At 51.9% G+C, this 17,945-nt stretch overlaps 1 protein-coding gene across 2 annotated transcripts in view; it reads left to right on the forward strand.

Moving 5' to 3' along the window:
• LOC124006825 (breakpoint cluster region protein-like) overlaps positions 1–17,945 on the forward strand; it is a 151,001-nt gene that overhangs the window by 84,249 nt on the left and 48,807 nt on the right. For both annotated transcript variants that reach the window (XM_046317005.1, XM_046317004.1), the window contains one exon: positions 17,141–17,316. In XM_046317005.1, coding sequence (XP_046172961.1) covers positions 17,141–17,316 — 176 coding nt within the window. The remainder of the gene's footprint in view (positions 1–17,140; positions 17,317–17,945) is intronic.

Raw genomic sequence — 17,945 nt, forward strand, 5'->3', positions numbered from 1 at the left:
CTCTCTAGGACCCTGTCTCCTCCTCCCCTCCTACCTCTCTCTAGGACCCTGTCTCCTCCTCCCTTACTTCCACTTCATCTCTAGGACCCTGTCTCCTCCTCCCTTACCTCCTCCACTTCATCTCTCTAGGACCCTGTCTCCTCCTCCCTTACCTCCTCCACTTCATCTCTCTAGGACCCTGTCTCCTCCTCCCTTACCTCCTCCACTTCATCTCTCTAGGACCCTGTCTCCTCCTCCCTTACCTCCTCCACTTCATCTCTCTAGGACCCTGTCTCCTCCTCCCTTACCTCCTCCACTTCATCTCTCTAGGACCCTGTCTCCTCCTCCCTTACCTCCTCCACTTCATCTCTCTAGGACCCTGTCTCCTCCTCCCTTACCTCCTCCACTTCATCTCTCTAGGACCCTCTCTCCTCCTCCCCACTTACCTCCTCCACTTCATCTCTCTAGGACCCTGTCTCCTCCTCCCTTACCTCCTCCACTTCATCTCTCTAGGACCCTGTCTCCTCCTCCCTTACCTCCTCCACTTCATCTCTCTAGGACCCTGTCTCCTCCTCCCTCCTCCACTTCACCTCCTCCACCTCCCTTACCTCCTCCACTTCATCTCTCTAGGACCCTGTCTCCTCCTCCCTTACCTCCTCCACTTCATCTCTCTAGGACCCTGCCTCCTCCTCCCTTACCTCCTCCACTTCATCTCTCTAGGACCCTGTCTCCTCCTCCCTTACCTCCTCCACTTCATCTCTCTAGGACCCTGTCTCCTCCTCCCTTACCTCCTCCACTTCATCTCTCTAGGACCCTGTCTCCTCCTCCCTTACCTCCTCCACTTCATCTCTCTAGGACCCTGTCTCCTCCTCCCTTACCTCCTCCACTTCATCTCTCTAGGACCCTGTCTCCTCCTCCCTTACCTCCTCCACTTCATCTCTCTAGGACCCTGTCTCCTCCTCCCTTACCTCCTCCACTTCATCTCTCTAGGACCCTGTCTCCTCCTCCCTTCCTCCGCTTCATCTCTCTAGGACCTCCTCCACTTCATCTCTCTAGGACCCTGTCTCCTCCTCCCTTACCTCCTCCACTTCATCTCTCTAGGACCCTGTCTCCTCCTCCCTTACCTCCTCCACTTCATCTCTCTAGGACCCTGTCTCCTCCTCCCTTACCTCCTCCACTTCATCTCTCTAGGACCCTGTCTCCTCCTCCCTTACCTCCTCCACTTCATCTCTCTAGGACCCTGCCCTGGTCTGGATAAAGTGTATCACGTCAGTTTGAGGCCTATCACCTCAGTCAGCAGATAATCCACACAGCAACACACACACAGAGACACACTCACTACTGAACTCTGTCCAACTGCCTTGGCTCTGGACTACTATATTCATGGCACCAGCTGCACCACATTACCTAATTGGCCTAATTGATAGGCAGGGTAATGCGTTATTGGATTTTAGCCCCCACTCCTTGGGGCGTCTCATCATGGCAGCTAGCTTCCCCCATGACATGAATACATGGTGACACTGAGCCTGGTGACCCCTCTGACCTCTCCATGAATACATATACCCCTGGCCTGAGGGCCTGGTTCCAGCCCTCTACACTGGACGTGCCACAGTTACCAGCTGGGATTGGTGTGAAGATATGTTTTGATTGGTCATGTTTCCTCTCATGTTCAAATATAGTGGTACTTTTCCAAACACAGCTACAGTAGCCATTAGATAGGCAGTTTAAATTCCCCTATGAAACTCCCTCTCTTCCTCCCTCTCTTCCTCCTCACTCTCCCTCTCTTCCTCTCTCTCCCTCTCTTCCTCTCTCTCCCTCTCTTCCTCTCTCTCCCTCTCTTCCTCCTCACTCTCCCTCTCTTCCTCTCTCTCCCTCTCTTCCTCCTCTCTCTCCCTCTCTTCCTCCTCTCTCTCCCTCTCTTCCTCTCTCTCCCTCTCTTCCTCCTCTCTCTCCCTCTCTTCCTCCTTCTCTCCCTCTCTTCCTCCTTCTCTCCCTCTCTTCCTCCTTCTCTCCCTCTCTTCCTCCTTCTCTCCCTCTCTTCCTCCTTCTCTCCCTCTCTTCCTCCTTCTCTCCCTCTCTTCCTCCTCTCCCTCTCTTCCTCCTCTCTCTCCCTCTCTTCCTCCTTCTCTCCCTCTCTTCCTCCTTCTCTCCCTCTCTTCCTCCTCACTCTCCCTCTCTTCCTCCTCACTCTCCCTCTCTTCCTCCTCACTCTCCCTCTCTTCCTCCTCACTCTCCCTCTCTTCCTCCTTCTCTCCCTCTCTTCCTCCTCACTCTCCCTCTCTAACTCCTCTCTCTCCCTCTCTTCCTCCTTCTCTCCCTCTCTTCCTCCTTCTCTCTTCCTCTCTGTCTTCCTTCCTCTCATCCCTCCTTTCTCTCCCTCTCTCCCAGCGCAGACACATAGAGGGTATGAAGCGTTCTGCAGATTCCCAGACAGATTAAATTGCCATGTCACACATAGATAAATGAATGAGCCTTCCCTCTATACACACACACACACACACACACACACACACACACACACACACACACACACACACACACACACACACACACACACACACACACACACACACACACACACACACACACACACACACACACACACACACACACACACACACACACACACACACACACACACACACTGCTGTTGCCACGGTGCTTATGATACATTAGAAGGAGGGGTGGGGGGCTTAAGTGCGCCCAAAGATTTCCAGCCGTGGCGAGATCACAGGCCGGCTCCTGCAAAGCCCCATGGGAATGGAAAAAGAGCGAGCGAGAGACACAAGGGGAGAGAGAGTGCCATCTGATTCTAAGGGCACCTATTGTGTTCCTCTGAAAGGGGCTGGCTGCGACAGGAAGAGAAAATAGGTGCTGTCGATAAGGAATATGCATTATCACTGTCATTATCTTCATCAGAGGAAGAGAGAGCAGCGAGCCATTTAAAGCACATATCCTTCCTCATATTAAAACCGCTCTTCATCATCAGTCACTTGCTTCACATTCTATGTCTCGCCGGGAGGACTGCTATCTATTTCGCAGAGTTCATGTTCCCAAAATGTAGCCGGTCATTTCAAATGCCTTTATCATTAGTCTCTGTCTCCATTTGAACGCCTGTGTGGGATATAAAGCGCTGCTGGGTAATGAGCCTCTCGGAGCGTTCCAAAGGGCACCCTACATACTTCCCTACATAGTGCACTACTTTTGACTAGAGCCTTATGGACCCTGGTCTAAAGTATAGTGCACTATAAAGGGGAATCGGGTGCCCTTCGGAACGCGGGCTCTGTCTTAATGACTTTTAGCGGTTCAGAAAGAGTACGCGGCGAGCGTTTAGGGTATCAAAGACCGGGCTGGAGATGATGATAGCGTGAGTTGATTGAGACACACGGGGCTGATGTAGAGAGAGAGAAAGCGAGAGGCCATCCTCTGACGTGTCCTGAGGCGAGATATAAAACCTGAAGGCAGCACAGTGCTGACATGATCATGGCCAGATGTCATGTAGGCCATGCTACCTCTGGAGCTGTCTGTCTCTCTGCCTGTCTACAGTATTCAGATGTCATGTAGGCCATGCTACCTCTGGAGCTGTCTGTCTCTCTGCCTGTCTACAGTATTCAGATGTCATGTAGGCCATGCTACCTCTGGAGCTGTCTGTCTCTCTGCCTGCCTGTCTACAGTATTCAGATGTCATGTAGGCCATGCTACCTCTGGAGCTGTCTGTCTCTCTGCCTGCCTGTCTACAGTATTCAGATGTCATGTAGGCCATGCTACCTCTGGAGCTGTCTGTCTCTCTGCCTGTCTACAGTATTCAGATGTCATGTAGGCCATGCTACCTCTGGAGCTGTCTGTCTCTCAGCCTGTCTACAGTATTCAGATGTCATGTAGGCCATGCTACCTCTGGAGCTGTCTGTCTCTCTGCCTGCCTGTCTACAGTATTCAGATGTCATGTAGGCCATGCTACCTCTGGAGCTGTCTGTCTCTCAGCCTGTCTACAGTATTCAGATGTCATGTAGGCCATGCTACCTCTGGAGCTGTCTGTCTCTCAGCCTGTCTACAGTATTCAGATGTCATGTAGGCCATGCTACCTCTGGAGCTGTCTGTCTCTCTGCCTGTCTACAGTATTCAGATGTCATGTAGGCCATGCTACCTCTGGAGCTGTCTGTCTCTCAGCCTGTCTACAGTATTCAGATGTCATGTAGGCCATGCTACCTCTGGAGCTGTCTGTCTCTCTGCCTGCCTGTCTACAGTATTCAGATGTCATGTAGGCCATGCTACCTCTGGAGCTGTCTGTCTCTCTGCCTGTCTACAGTACTCAGATGTCATGTAGGCCATGCTACCTCTGGAGCTGTCTGTCTCTCTGCCTGTCTGCAGTATTCAGATGTCATGTAGGCCATGCTACCTCTGGAGCTGTCTGTCTCTCTGCCTGTCTACAGTACTCAGATGTCATGTAGGCCATGCTACCTCTGGAGCTGTCTGTCTCTCTGCCTGTCTACAGTATTCAGAGCTCTTGTCTTTTTCCATATTTTGTTACGTTACAACCTTATTCAGAAATTGATTAAAATGTTTTTTTTTCCCTCATCAATCTACACACATACCCCATAATGAGAAAGCAAGAACTGTTTTTTAGAAAATGTTGCTAATTTATGAAAAATGATGTACAAAAATATCACATTTACGTAAAGATTCCTTTACTCAGTGCTTTGTTGAAACATCTTTGGCAGCGATTACAGCCTTGAGTCTTATTGGGTATGACGCTACAAGCTTGGCACACCTGCATTTGGGGAGTTTGTCCTACACTTCTCTGCAGATCCTCTCAAGCTCTGTCAGGTTGAATGGAGAGCGTCGCTGCACAGCTATTTTCAGGTCTATCTTCAATGCTTCAAGTTGTAGAAACATCTCAAGGATGATCAGTGGACTCAATTTCGAGTCTCATAGCAAAGGGTCTGAATACTTATGTAAATATGGTATTTCTGTTTTTAAGTTGTAATACATTTGCAAAAATTTAGAGAAACCTGTTTTTGCATGGTCATTATGGGGTATTGCGTTTAAATTGCTGAGTTTTTAAATGTTTTTAATTTAATACATTTTAGATAAAGGAGGTGTGTTGAAAAAGTCAAGGGGTCTGACTACTTACCGAAGGCACTGTATCTGTCCGTCTGCCCAAACCAGGAAGCTATAAATGACAGTCTTGGTTCAGATCCTCAGTCTTACAGTAGTCGAGGTACCACTGAACATGATGAGAGCCCAGTGGATGTTGAGGGTGTGAGAGAAACCCTGTTCTGTGTTCCTCCCCTGTGTCTGTCTTTAGATGCGGAATGGATGGGGGAATTTCCTCGGCACTAACCTCGTTTTCTGTGATTAAATCACCACCAACTATTTTTGAAAGGCTCAATCATTGAAAACATTCCCATCGGTCCCTGTGACAGCTAACACACACACACACACACACACACACACACACACACACACACACACACACACACACACACACACACACACACACACACACACACACACACACACACACACACACACACACACACACACACACACACACACACACACACACACACACACACACACACACACACACACACACACAGCTTGAGTCTGTAATTGCTGCTGGGAGTGGGACCATGCGAACGTCAGTGTTTCTACAGACAGATACAGTAGTAACAGAAGAGACATCATGGCAGCTTATTCCTAGTCATTTGAAGATGTCTTTGCACTTCCTGGGAGTGTGGTAGTTGATGTGAAGGATTCTGTCGGCCAGGATAGGATAGCGTGGCAGTTGGTGTGAAGGATTCTGTCGGCCAGGATAGGATAGCGTAGCAGTTGGTGTGAAGGATTCTGTCGGCCAGGATAGGATAGCGTGGTAGTTGATGTGAAGGATTCTGTCGGGTAGGATAGGATAGCGTGGTAGTTGATGTGAAGGATTCTGTCGGCCAGGATAGGATAGCGTGGTAGTTGATGTGAAGGATTCTGTCGGGTAGGATAGGATAGCGTGGTAGTTGATGTGAAGGATTCTGTCGGCCAGGATAGGATAGCGTGGCAGTTGATGTGAAGGATTCTGTCGGGTAGGATGGCGTGGCATACCTCTCATTGTTTTTTATGTGTCTGTCTCTTTCAGAGTAACAGCTGATAGCTATACACATGTTGAAATGGAACGCGGTGTGTGTGTCCATGTCTATGTGTGTGTTGTGTGTGTCCGTGTCCACGTGTGTTGTGTGTAGCTGGTGTGATTGTAGGGCTTTCTCCCCCCCCCCGCGTCTGTGTTTTCAGACTCATCCCCCCCTCACTGAAACAAAAGGGATGATTTTCTCCCCAACGGGGCGCTGGGTGTAGACACTGTCCGCCTTGGCTCCCAGGCAATTTAACCGGCGCTGTCGTTGGTGTGTTTCCACCAAGATGATCACGCTATGCACCGCTCAAAGAGATTCCCTCCGATTGGCTTATTTTATTTTTATTAATTTTTTATTAATTTTTTTATCTTTATTTAACTAGACAAGTCAGTTAAGAACAAATTATTATTTTCAATGACAGCCTAGAAACAGTGCCTGTTCAGGGGCAGAACGACAGATTTGTACCTTGTCAGCTCGGGGGTTTGAACTTGCAACCTTCCGGTTACTAGTCCAAAGCTCTAACCACTAGGCTACCCTGACGCCCCAATTATCATTCATACTTCTACAGACGGCTGGACATTAGGTACATTGTTTGGTGTGATTTGTACATTAGTTCTGAGGTCATACTGTTGATGAGCTAGATCTACTTCCAGTTGTGTAAAGTACTTTAAAGTTTCTTGGGTATCTGTATTTTACTATTTATATTTTTGACAACTTTTACTTTACTACATTCCTAAAGAAAATAATATACTTTTTACTCCTTACATTTTCCCTGCCACCCAAAAGCTCTCGTTACATTTTGAATGCTTAGCAGGACAGGAAATTGATCCAATTTCACGCACTTCTCAAGAGAACATCCCTGGGTGGCAGCGTAGCCTAGTGGTTAGAGCGTTGGACTAGTAACTGGAAGGTTGCAAGTTCAAACCCCTGAGCTGACAAGGTACAAATCTGTCGTTCTGCCCCTGAACAGGCACTGTTTCTAGGCTGTCATTGAAAATAAGAATGTGTTCTTAACTGACTTGCCTAGTTAAATAAAGGTAAAATAAAATCTGGTGGACTCACTAAACACAAATAAATTGTAAATGATGTCTGAGTGTTGGAGTGTGCCCCTGCCTATCCATACATGAAAAAAAAAAAAAATATTGTGCTGTCACTTTTACCTGAGTCATTTTCTACTAAGGTATCTTTACTTTTACTCAAGTATGACGACTGGGTACTTTTTCCACCACTGCCTAGATCAGGGAGGTACTTTATCTGTGAGGTGTCGCCTCTCCTCAGTCTCCTGCCTGTCTGTCTCCTTGTCTGAGTCCCAAATGGCACCCCTATTCCCTTTTATAGTGCACTACTTTTGACCAGAGCTCTATGGGCCGAGTGGTGCACTATAAAGGGAATGGGGTTCCATTTGTGACTCCCGCCTGGGTTTGGTCAATAAAGAAGTGCCCCACCCAGGGTGTTTAATTCCTGGCGGGTATCGAGGCGCTGGTACAGTCACCCAAGTATTTTAGGGACCCATCCTTCCTTCATGACAAGACTGTGACGGCGCTTATCAAATTAGCTGCTGCCAAGCCTGGTAAAACGGGATTACCACGGCAACGCTGTGATCAACTTCATTTGATCCCGCTCTGTGCCCACAGCTATGCTTTAGCTGAGATTTCTATTTTGGCTGATTTTCCGCCCCTTCTCTCCTTCAGGCGTCTCAGTCTCCTGCCCCCTCCCTAGAGGTCCGCCCCCTCCCTAGAGGTCCGCCCCCTCCCTAGAGGTCCGCCCCCCCTAGAGGTCCGCCCCCCACTAGAGGTCCGCCCCCCCTAGAGGTCCGCCCCCTCCCCCTCCCTAGAGGTCCGCCCCCTCCCTAGAGGTCCGCCCCCTTCCTAGAGGTCCGCCCCCTCCCCCCCCCTAGAGGTCCGCCCCCCCTAGAGGTCCGCCCCCTCCCTAGAGGTCCGCCCCCTCCCTAGAGCTCCGCCCCCGCCCCCGCCTCCCTAGAGGTCCGCCCCCCCCTAGAGGTCCCCCCCCCCCCCCCTAGAGGTCCCCCCCCTAGAGGTCCGCGCCCCCCCCCTAGAGGTCCGCCCCCTCCCTAGAGGTCCGCCCCCCACTAGAGGTCCGCCCCCTCCCTAGAGGTCCGCCCCCTCCCTAGAGGTCCCCCCCTCCCCCTCCCTAGAGGTCCGCCCCCTCCCTAGAGGCCCCCCCCCTAGAGGTCCGCTGTGCTGGGTGAGGTGAGGTGTACTATGCTGGGTGAGGTGGGGTGTACTGTGGTGGGTGGGGTGTTCATTTGATCCCGCTCTGTGCCCACAGCTATGCTTTAGCTGAGATTTCTATTTTGGCTGATTTTCCGCCCCTTCTCTCCTTCAGGCGTCTGTCTCCTGCCCCCTCCCTAGAGGTCCGCCCCCTCCCTAGAGGTCCGCCCCCTCCCTAGAGGTCCGCCCCCTCCCTAGAGGTCCGCCCCCCCCCTAGAGGTCCGCCCCCCCTAGAGGTCCGCCCCCTCCCCCTCCCTAGAGGTCCGCCCCCTCCCTAGAGGTCCGCCCCCTTCCTAGAGGTCCGCCCCCTCCCCCTCCCTAGAGGTCCGCCCCTCCCTAGAGGTCCGCCCCCTCCCTAGAGGTCCTCCCCCCTCCCTAGAGCTCCGCCCCCCCCTCCCCCCCTCCCTAGAGGTCCTCCCCCCCCCTCCCTAGAGGTCCGCCCCCCCCTCCCTAGAGGTCCCCCCCCCCTAGGTCCCCCCCTAGAGGTCCGCCCCCCCCCCTAGAGGTCCCCCCCCCCTAGAGGTCCGCCCCCCCACAGGGTCCGCCTAGTGGTTAGAGCGTTGGACTCCCCCTCCCGGAAGGTCCCCCCCGAGCTGACAAGGTCAAATCTGTCGCCCCCTCCCCCTCCCTAGAGGTCCGCCCCCTCCCTAGAGGCCCCCCCCCCCCTAGAGGTCCGCTGTGCTGGGTGAGGTGAGGTGTACTATGCTGGGTGAGGTGGGGTGTACTGTGGTGGGTGGGGTGTACTGTGGTGGGTGGGGTGTACTGTGGTGGGTGGGGTGTACTGTGGTGGGCGGGGTGTACTGTGGTGAGGTGGGGTGTACTGTGGTGAGGTGGGGTGTACTGTGGTGGGTGAGGTGGGGTGTACTGTGGTGGGTGAGGTGGGGTGTACTGTGCTGAGTGAGGTGGGGTGTGCTGGGTGAGGTGGGGCGTGCTATGCTGGGTGAGGTGTACTGTGCTGGGTGAGGTGGGGTGTACTGTGCTGGGTGAGGTGGGGTGTACTGTGGTGGGTGGGGTGTACTGTGGTGGGTGGGGTGGGGTGTACTGTGGTGGGTGAGGTGGGGTGTACTGTGGTGGGTGGGGTGTACTGTGGTGGGTGAGGTGGGGTGTACTGTGGTGGGTGAGGTGTACTATGCTGGGTGAGGTCAAATCAAATCACTGTGTACTGTGCTGGGCTGGGTGAGGTGGGGTATACTGTGCTGGGTGAGGTGGGGTGGGGTGTACTATGCTGGGTGAGATGGGGTGTACTGTGGTGGGTGGGGTGGGGGTGAGGTGGGGGTGTACAGTGCTGGGTGAGGTGGGGTGTACTGTGGTGGGTGAGGTGGGGTGTACTGTGGTGGGTGGGGTGGGGTGTACTGTGGTGGGTGAGGTGGGGTGTACTGTGGTGGGTGGGGTGTACTGTGCTGGGTGGGTGAGGTGGGGTGTACTGTGGTGGGATGGGGTGTACTGTGGTGGGTGAGGTGGGGTGTACAAAGTGCAAATGCACTGGGGTGTACAGTGCTGGGTGCTGGGCTGTGGTGGGTGAGGTGGGGTGTACTGTGCTGGGTGAGGCTGGGTGAGGTGGGGTGTACTGTGGTGGTTGAGGTGCTGGGTGAGTGAGATGGGGTGTACTGTGGTGGGTGAGGTGGGGTGTACAGTGCTGGGTGGGTGGGGTGTACAGTGCTGGGTGAGGTGGGGTGTACTGTGGTGGGTGAGGTGGGGTGAGGTGTACTGTGGTGGGTGAGGTGGGGTGTACTGTGGTGGGTGGGGTGTACAGTGCTGGGTGAGGTGTGGGGTGGGGTGGGGTGTACAGTGCTGGGTGAGGTGGGGTGTACAGTGCTGGGTGAGGTGGGTGAGGTGAGGTGTACTGTGGTGGTTGAGGTGGGGTGTACTGTGGTGGGTGAGATGGGGTGTACTGTGGTGGGTGAGGTGGGGTGTACAGTGCTGGGTGCGGTGGGGTGTACAGTGCTGGGTGAGGTGGGGTGTACAGTGCTGGGTGCGGTGGGGTGTACAGTGCTGGGTGAGGTGAGGTGAACTGTGGTGGGTGAGGTGGGGTGTACAGTGCTGGGTGCGGTGGGGTGTACAGTGCTGGGTGAGGTGAGGTGGGGTGGGGTGGGGGTGTACAGTGCTGGGTGAGGTGGGGTGTACAGTGCTGGGTGAGGTGGGGTGTACAGTGCTGGGTGAGGTGAGGTGTACTGTGGTGGGTGAGGTGGGGTGTACAGTGCTGGGTGAGGTGGGGTGTACAGTGCTGGGTGAGGTGAGGTGTACAGTGCTGGGTGAGGTGGGGTGTACTGTGCTGGGTGAGATGGGGTGTACAGTGCTGGGTGAGGTGGGGTGTACTGTGCTGGGTGAGATGGGGTGTACTGTGCTGGGTGAGATGGGGTGTACGGTGCTGGGTGAGATGGGGTGTACTGTGCTGGGTGAGGTGGGGTGTACAGTGCTGGGTGAGGTGGGGTGTACTATGCTGGGTGAGGTGGGGGGGGTGTACTGTGCTGGGTGAGGTGTACTGTGCTGGGTGAGATGGGGTGTACGGTGCTGGGTGAGGTGGGGTGTACAGTGCTGGGTGAGATGGGGTGTACTATGCTGGGTGAGGTGAGGTGTACAGTGCTGGGTGAGGTGGGGTGTACTGTGCTGGGTGAGATGGGGTGTACAGTGCTGGGTGAGGTGGGGTGTACTGTGCTGGGTGAGGTGGGGTGTACTGTGCTGGGTGAGGTGGGGTGGGGTGTACAGTGCTGGGTGAGGTGTACTATGCTGGGTGAGGTGAGGTGGGGTGTACAGTGCTGGGTGAGGGGTACTGTGCTGTGTGAGGTGGGGTGTACAGTGCTGGGTGGGGTGTACAGTGCTGGGTGAGGGGTACTGTGCTGTGTGAGGTGGGGTTTACAGTGCTGGGTGGGGTGTACAGTGCTGGGTGAGGTGGGGTGTGCTGGGTGAGATGGGGTGTACTGTGCTGGGTGAAATGGGGTGTGCTGGGTGAGGTGGGGTGTACAGTGCTGGGTGAGGTGGGGTGTGCTGGGTGAGGTGGGGTGTACAGTGCTGGGTGAGGTGGGGTGTACAGTGCTGGGTGCGGTGGGGTGTGCTGGGTGAGGTGGGGTGTACAGTGCTGGGTGAGGTGGGGTGTGCTGGGTGAGGTGGGGTGTACAGTGCTGGGTGAGGTGGGGTGTACAGTGCTGGGTGAGGTGGGGTGTACAGTGCTGGGTGCGGTGGGATGTACAGTGCTGGGTGAGGTGGGGTGTACGTCTTCTCTTCCTCTTCTCTCCACGTCTTCTCCTCCTCTTCTCTTCACGTCTTCTCTTCCTCTTCTCTCCACGTCTTCTCCTCCTCTTCTCTTCACGTCTTCTCCTCCTCTTCCCTTCACGTCTTCTCTTCCTCTTCTCTCCACGTCTTCTCCTCCTCTTCTCTTCACGTCTTCTCCTCCTCTTCCCTTCACGCCTTCTCTTCCTTCTCTTCTCTCCACGTCTTCTCTTCCTCTTCTCTCCACGTCTTCTCCTCCTCTTCTCTTCTCTTCCATCTTCTCTCCACGTCCTTCTCTTCCTCTTCTCTCCACGTCTTCTCCTCCTCTTCTCTCCACGTCTTCTCCTCCTCTTCTCTTCATGTCTTCTCCTCCTCTTCTCTCCACGTCTTCTCCTCCTCTTCTCTTCACGTCTTCTCCTCCTCTTCTCTCATGTCTTCTCCTCCTCTTCTCTCCATGTCTTCTCCTCCTCTTCTCTCCATGTCTTCTCCACGTCTTCTCCTCCTCTTCTCTCCACGTCTTCTCCTCCTCTCTCTTTCATGTCATCTTCCTCTTCTCTCCACGTCTTCTCCTCCTCTTCTCTTCACGTCTTCTCCTCCTCTCCTTCACGTCTTCTCTTCTCTTCTCTCCATGTCTTCTCCTCCTCTTCTCTCCATGTCTTCTCCTCCTCTTCTCTCCATGTCTTCTCCTCCTCTTCTCTCCATGTCTTCTCCTCCTCTTCTCTCCACGTCTTTTCTTCTCTCCACATCTTCTCTTCTCTCCACGTCTTCTCCTCCTCTTCTCTTCACGTCTTCTCCTCCTCTTCTCTCCACGTCTTCTTCTCCTCTTCTCTCCACATCTTCTCCTCCTCTTCTCTCCACGTCTTCTCCTCCTCTTCTCTTCACGTCTTCTGTCGCTCCATAAATGCCTTGTGGGCAGGAGCAGATTTACGGCCATCTCTCCCTCCCTCCCTCTCCCCCTCCCTAGTATCTCTTTTAAATCACACATACAGTCGTGGCCAAAAGTTTTGAGAATGACACAAATATTAATTTTCACAATGTTTGCTGCTTCAGTGTCTTGAGATATTTTTGTCAGATGTTACTATGAAATACTGAAGTATAATTACAAGCATTTCATAAAGTGTCAAAGGCTTTTATTGACAATTACATGAAGTTGATGCAAAGAGTCAATATTTGCAGTGTTGACCCTTCTTTTTCAAGACCTCTGCAATCTGCCCTGGCATGCTGTCAATTAACTTCTGTGCCACATCCTGACTGATGTCAGCCCATTCTTGCATAATCGATACTTGGAGTTTGTCCGAATTTTTGAGTTTTTGTTTGTCCACCCGCCTCTTGAGGATTGACCACAAGTTCTCAATGGGATTAAGGTCTGGGGGGTTTCCTGGCCATGGACACAAAATATCAATGTTTTGTTCCCCGAGTCACTTAGTTATCACTTTTGCCTAATGGCAAGGTGCTCCATCACGCTGGAAAAGGCATTTGTTCGTCACCAAACTGTTCCTGGATGGTTGGGAGAAGTTGCTCTCGGTTGATGTGTTGGTACCATTCTTTATTCATGGCTGTGTTCTTGGGAAAAATTGTGAGTGAGCCCACTCCCTTGACTGAGAAACAACCCCACACATGAATGGTCTCAGGATGCTTTACTGTTGGCATGACACAGGACTGATGGTAGCGCTCACCTTGTCTTTTCCAGACAAGCTTTTTTTCCGGATGCCCCAAACAATCGGAAAGGGGATTCATCAGAGAAAATGACTTTACCCCAGTCCTCAGCAGTCCAATCCCTGTACCTTTTGCAGAATATCAGTCTGTCCCTGGTGTTTTTCCTGGAGAGAAGTGGCTTCTTTGCTGCCCTTCTTGACACCAGGCCATCCACCAAAAGTATTCTCCTCACTATACGTGCAGATGCACTCACACCTGCCTGCTGCCATTCCTGAGCAAGCTCTGTACTGGTGGTTCCCTGATCACGCAGCTGAATCAACTTTACTAGACGGTCCTGGCGCTTGCTGGACTTTCTTGGGCGCCTCACAACAATTGAACCGCTCTCCTGGAAGTTCTTGATGATCCGATAAATGGTTGATTTAGGTGCAATCTTACTGGCAGCAATATCCTTTCCTGTGAAGCCCTTTTTGTGCAAAGCAATGATGACGGCATGTGTTTCCTTGCAGGTAACCATGGTTGATAGAGGAAGAACAATGATTCCAAGTACCACCCTCCTTTTGAAGCTTCCAGTCTGTTATTCGAACTCAATCAGCATGACAGAGTGATCTCCAGCCTTGTCCTCGTCAACACTCACACCTGTGTTAACGAGAGAATCACTGACATGTCAGCTGGTCCTTTCGTGGCAGGGCTGAAATGCAGCAGAAATGTTTTTTGGGGGGATTCAGTTCATTTGCATGGCAAAGAGGGACTTTGCAATTAATTGCAATTCATCTGATCACTCTTCATAACATTCTGGAGTATATGTACACAAGAGATTAGGAAAAATGCTTGAATGCGCATATGTATGTGTGTGTATGCACCTACACGGTTGGGACGTATGTGCATGAGAGTGCATGAGTGTATATGCATGAGAGTAATGTGTGTACACCAGAAAGAGAACAGTCTGTCTGTGGAGAGGCCTCTTCACTTTGTTTTTCAACTAGAAGCCAATGGCCTTCCCAGATGTCAGGGCAGCAGTCTGCCTCGCCTTCAGCTGGAGGAGGAGAGGAGAGGTAGAAGGAGAGGGGGAGCAGTGAAGGAAACGACAGGGTTACAGAGCAGAGGAGGGCTGGGAGACTCCTCCATGTCACGCTCTAGGGGCAGAGGTCTCCTTCACACTGCTAGCGGACTGGCGGCAGACACACACACACACACACACACACACACACACACACCCACGCACCAAAACGTACACCGTTCATAACAGCACCGAAGTAGGTGTCCTTTATACAGTTACCTGGCAACAATAGACCAGTGTTTGAAGTAGGTGTCCTTTATACAGTTACCTGGCAACAATAGACCAGTGTTTGAAGTAGGTGTCCTTTATAAGTTACAGCAACAATAGACCAGTGTTTGAAGTAGGTGTCCTTTATACAGTTACCTGGCAACAATAGACCAGTGTTTGAAGTAGGTGTCCTTTATACAGTTACCTGGCAACAATAGACCAGTGTTTGAAGTAGGTGTCCAGTTTTGATACAGTTACCTGGCAACAATAGACCAGTGTTTGAAGTAGGTGTCCTTTATACAGTTACCTGGCAACAATAGACCAGTGTTTGAAGTAGGTGTCCTTTATACAGTTACCTGGCAACAATAGACCAGTGTTTGAAGTAGGTGTCCTTTATACAGTTACCTGGCAACAATAGACCAGTGTTTGAAGTAGGTGTCCTTTATACAGTTACCTGGCAACAATAGACCAGTGTTTGAAGTAGGTGTCCTTTATACAGTTACCTGGCAACAATAGACCAGTGTTTGAAGTAGGTGTCCTTTATACAGTTACCTAGAGCATCAATAGACCAGTCTTTCTGGTAGTCAAGTCACATGATACTTCTGTAGACCCCGCCCTCTGGTGTTTTGGAAAAGACCCATGTGTTGCCATGGCATCTGAACACCTGCTTTCCCCTATGTGATTGTACTTTTCCACCTGCTTGGGGTGTTGGCGATGGCTGGGCTGCCAATGGTTCCAAGAGGAAATCAATGAGTGGACTTTTTTGAGAGTTGGAGAGATGGGGCCGAGGGTTTGTGTGTGTGTGCGTGTGCGTGTGCGTGCGCGTGCTGGATTCCTCCCATGTGGGGACTGCTCGGGGTTAGGCAGGAAGCGGGAGCTGGGGTGTGACCAGAATGAGTATGACTGCAGCTGTGGAGCCTGCCAGAGGACAAATGGAGGACCTGTGCAAAGAGGAGGAGGAGGGGGGGGGGGCTCACTGGGCTAGAGGGGCTGTTATACTGTAGACTCTGTCTGGGCCTGGAGGGGACTGTCTATGGATGGGTCTGAGATACGGTATGCTCCCAGGGGCTAGGAGCTAAAGCACAGTGACCCCTGACCCATGACTGCCTTATGATATCTAATCCCTCCCTACTGCTCTGAGGCCCTGGGCCTGTCAATTAGTCTTCAATCACAACACACACTAATACAGGCCTGTACAGAATACATGCTTAGGGGATTGACAGGTTGACTTAGTTAATGTGTGTTTGGATGTCTTTGAGTCGTGTGTGGTTGTACTTCAACACTGAGATAAACTGTTACTCTACTTACCGTGGTGTCTTGTCTTGATACGCCCCTCTGTCATAACATCTGCTCTAGTGCAGCAGATACCTTGTTGTATTTAGAGGTGGTCGTGGTCCTGTGTGGTCAGGTAGGCCATTCTTGGTTGTGACTACAGCCATCACAGACTACTACTCTACTCACACAGTCATCTGTGAGTGTTCCACTGGCACGTACTTTACTAGTGTCTCTCTTAATGGCCCTTGGCACGGGGTACTGGGCGGACACCGGGCAGGCGGTGTGCCCACCCTCAGACAGACAGTCCCTCTGTGTTGCCCTGGCATGGCCTGGCAGCATGTCGCTGTAGGGCGGCTTGCAGCAGTGGGCACTAGCCAGTAGGCAGACAAGAAGTCACTATGGGCAGTAGGCTCTGGGCACAGTGGGCAGTGGACACCCAGGCAGGCAGGGGAGGGTGGGATATCTCACACTTAGATAGAGGTTAGATTACTCTGCTGTACTCATGGGAAGGAGAGAGAGGAGACTGGCTGCATGGAAGGAGCGAGAAAGAGAGTGGGGGAAAGAGTGACAGATACGGAGATAGAGACAGAGAGAGACACAGAGAGAGAGAGACGGAGAGAGTGGCATAGTAAGAGACACAGAGAGAAAGAGAGACACAGAGAGAGACAGAGAGCGAGAGAGACAGAGAGCGAGAGAGACACAGAGAGAGACACAGAGAGAGACAGAGAGAGACGGAGAGAGAGAGACGGAGAGAGAGAGACAGAGAGAGAGACAGAGAGAGAGACAGAGAGAGAGAGACAGAGAGACACAGAGAAAGACAGAGAGAGACAGAGAGAGAGAGAGACAGAGAGAGAGAGAGACAGAGAGAGAGAGAGACACAGAGAGAGACACCGAGAGAGAGAGCGAGAGAGAAAGTGAGCGAGAGAGACAGAGAGTGAGAGAGACAGAGAGACACAGAGAGAGACACAGAGAGAGACAGAGAGAGAGACAGAGAGAGAGAGAGACAGAGAGAGCGAGAGAGAGAGAGACTGAGAGAGACACAGAGAGAGACACAGAGAGAGGCAGAGAGAGAGAGAGACACAGAGAGCGAGAGAGACAGAGAGCGAGAGAGACAGAGAGAGGTTTCAGAGGCCAATCAGCACACATGAACCATGGCCAGCTGTCGTGGGGGGTATGTGTGTGGGGGGTTGACCAAAAGGTCTCTGACATTCTGACTCAGATGCCTTCCAATCAGCATTACACACACACACACTTCCCAGAACTCTGCACTGTACTCAGCCTCCTGGCCTTGAAGGAATTTGGCCTACAAACGGAACTGTCCAAGACATACTAGGATAAAGATACTGTGACTCAACAACATGATCACGACTAGAAATGATTTGACTGACGTTTGTTCCCTCCACTCACAGACGGTCCGTTCACGGGGACCCCTCCCACTTATGGTTATGATGCAGACCGTGCGGAGGAGCAGAGGCGCCACCATGACATCCTGCCCTACATCGACGACTCGCCCTCCTCCTCGCCACACCTCAGCTCTAAGAGCCGAGACACCCTCTCCTCTGGATTCCTCGAGTCCTCCAAGTCGGTGAGTGTGCCCCTTCTCACTTCAATTAAGTCAAAGGTCATCTCCCACTCATTCCAGTCCTCTGGATCCCTCGAGTCCTCCAAGTCGGTGAGTGTGCCCCTTCCCACTTCAATTAAGTCAAAGGTCATCTCCCACTCATTCCAGGAAGCTCCTCATATGGAACAGGGAATTCCTTCCCAGTCTATAGAGTACCACAGTATGAGTCACATTGCCCATAAGACCTAGCGGTCAAACTGGGAAATGGTTCCAATCGTTTTATACACCATTTTAGAAACATTTCAAATAAGGGCTGTGTTTCGTGTAGACTCACCCTGGCGTGACGTTTTGCTACCCGTGTAAATCTCTCTCTGACAAGGTGACTTTTAGCAATATATTTGCCTGTATTTAACCCCACAAGATGAAATGCTAATTAGCTGCTATTGTGGCTATCATAAATAGCTACAAATGCCATGATGGTCTGAACGAGAATCTCTGGATTAACTATCTAATGTTAGCTAAATGTAGTAATGAATGAATTGGCTACGTTTCTTTAAACGGACAATTCTGTGAACTGTCTTTGTACAAGATTTTAAGTTGACACAAGAGGTGACGTGCGGGTGCTCGCAGGGATTTGTGGTTTTGCATGATGT

The sequence above is a fragment of the Oncorhynchus gorbuscha genome, linkage group LG20, assembly GCF_021184085.1.
Source record: "Oncorhynchus gorbuscha isolate QuinsamMale2020 ecotype Even-year linkage group LG20, OgorEven_v1.0, whole genome shotgun sequence".
Taxonomy (NCBI): Eukaryota; Metazoa; Chordata; class Actinopteri; order Salmoniformes; family Salmonidae; genus Oncorhynchus; species Oncorhynchus gorbuscha.